Raw genomic sequence first — 1,885 nt, 5'->3', positions numbered from 1 at the left:
GATTTATATAAGTGCAGAAAATATCCTTAATTGAAGTGACCAAGAACATAATCTAGAATCTTTTTAATGATGTGATAAAGCTGGAGCATATAGCTAACCTGTGTGTTTGTTCAGAGTATTTGTGCTCCTTTTTTTAAATCAAAGTAAACCGGAATTGAAGCATACTTTTTGTAGGTACCAAAACAGGCACAGAGGAATGGAGATAGGGAGGGAGCGATGCTGATTAGATCTCAGTCCTTGAACATAAAGTTTCTATTTATAATCTATGCAGAGCAATATTTAAGAAGATCCTCAACCTCTGCCCTTTATGCTCAAAAGTCTACTTTGCATTATATTCAACGGATTAAACAACAGTAAATATATTTTAAGAACTCTAAGAAAAAGTCAGTAATTTAGCTGCCATAGTTCCATAGCTACAGGTAGTCCTCAACTTACCACCCTAATTGAGGCAGGAATTATGGTTGTAAGTTGTGCTGGTTGTTAAGTGTGTCATCACTTGACCTGATTTTATTACCTTTTTTGCACTGGTCATTAACTGAACACCACAGTCATTAAGCAAATCAATCAAACTGATCATTTTTAAAGTAGCAGGATGACCTTTTCCATGGAGAACATGTTATCTTTGCTTTTTGATCATTAGTATTTATTAGTTCCTCAGGTTGTATGTCTATTACCTTTAAATGGTGTAATAGATAAGATTTTGTTTGCTATAAAATAAAATAAAAACATGCTAATGAAATCCAACCATTTACCATCAAAAAGTTTTGTCATGATGTAGGAATATCCTGGGTCTACAGAATAGGGATTAGGATGTACTTGATATTGTAACAATAGGTTGCCTATCTGTGCTTTAAAACTTCTGAATAAAATTATAGATTATGAAGTATTTTATGTATAAATAATATATGTTTAGCATTCTGTCAGAGTAGTGGAATCTTATACAAGGTATTTTTAATTACCTTGCTTTAATGTTCAAAACATAACTTTTGAGAGCCTTTAACGAGGCCATATCAGTATGCTCCCACCCAGTAAAAATAAACTTCTAAAATATTTTTCAATAGTTAAATTAGTTGCACTTGCCTACGCTGCCTTCATTCATTTATGCATCCGCACATGCACATTACGTGTGCAACCCTGTCACACTTCCTTATCTTGTGACAATAGGATATTCAGGATCAAGCAGATGCAACTGATCTTGGTTTTGGGTGTTTTCCCTCCCTTTACTTTCTTATATTTATGTGACAGTACGTGTGGGACAGAATTTTGGGAGGATTCAAACACAAGAATTTCCGGACAAGAGAAGGAATTTGCCTCTGCCTTATTGCAACTCTCAATGCGTAAGTTGGACTATTATGCCTAATTTATACCTGCATTCAGTTGCTTTGAAAAATACTTCAGTTGATATGTTGCTTGCTTTCTTTTTCTCTTCTTCCTCTGTTTTAGATCTGGAGCTCAGAGTTTAACCTTGAGCAAGATTGTGCCCCATATATGTAACTTGCTTGGTGACCCAAACAGCCAGGTGAGTCTTTAATGCTCTACATTTGCTTACTTATATCCTTCCTGGAGAAGAATATCTGTGCTAGAGGCTTTATTTTATGAGACGTGGTGGGGCAGTGGTTAGAATGCAGTACTGCAGGCTACTTCTGCTGACTGCCGGCTGCCAGCAGTTCAGCAGTTTGAATCTCAACAGGCTCAAGGTTGACCCATCCTTCCATCCTTCCGAGGTCGGTAAAATGAGGAGCCAGATTGTTGGGGGCAATATGCTGACTCTGTAGACCTCTTAGAGAGGGCTGTAAAGCACTGTGAAGCAGTATATAAGTCTAAGTGCAATTGCTATTTGCATTTTATTTTATTTCAAAGCTTTACCACACCGCATTCATGTGGC

General features: G+C 36.7%; 1 protein-coding gene across 1 annotated transcript in view; it reads left to right on the top strand.

Annotated features, from left to right (window-relative positions):
• Nucleotides 1–1,245: 1,245 nt before the first annotated feature.
• LOC107301152 (CLIP-associating protein 1-like) overlaps nt 1,246–1,885 on the top strand; it is a gene marked incomplete at both ends in the record, with an annotated part of 11,137 nt that continues 10,497 nt past the window's right edge. Inside the window, 2 exons of the mRNA XM_015830414.1 lie at nt 1,246–1,337; nt 1,444–1,519. Of these exons, the coding sequence (XP_015685900.1) occupies nt 1,246–1,337; nt 1,444–1,519 (168 nt within the window). The remainder of the gene's footprint in view (nt 1,338–1,443; nt 1,520–1,885) is intronic.

The sequence above is a fragment of the Protobothrops mucrosquamatus genome, unplaced genomic scaffold, assembly GCF_001527695.2.
Source record: "Protobothrops mucrosquamatus isolate PMUCROS unplaced genomic scaffold, P.Mucros_1.0 scaffold10260, whole genome shotgun sequence".
In the NCBI taxonomy this organism is placed as follows: domain Eukaryota; kingdom Metazoa; phylum Chordata; class Lepidosauria; order Squamata; family Viperidae; genus Protobothrops; species Protobothrops mucrosquamatus.
This window is presented reverse-complemented; position numbering and strand designations above follow the sequence as displayed.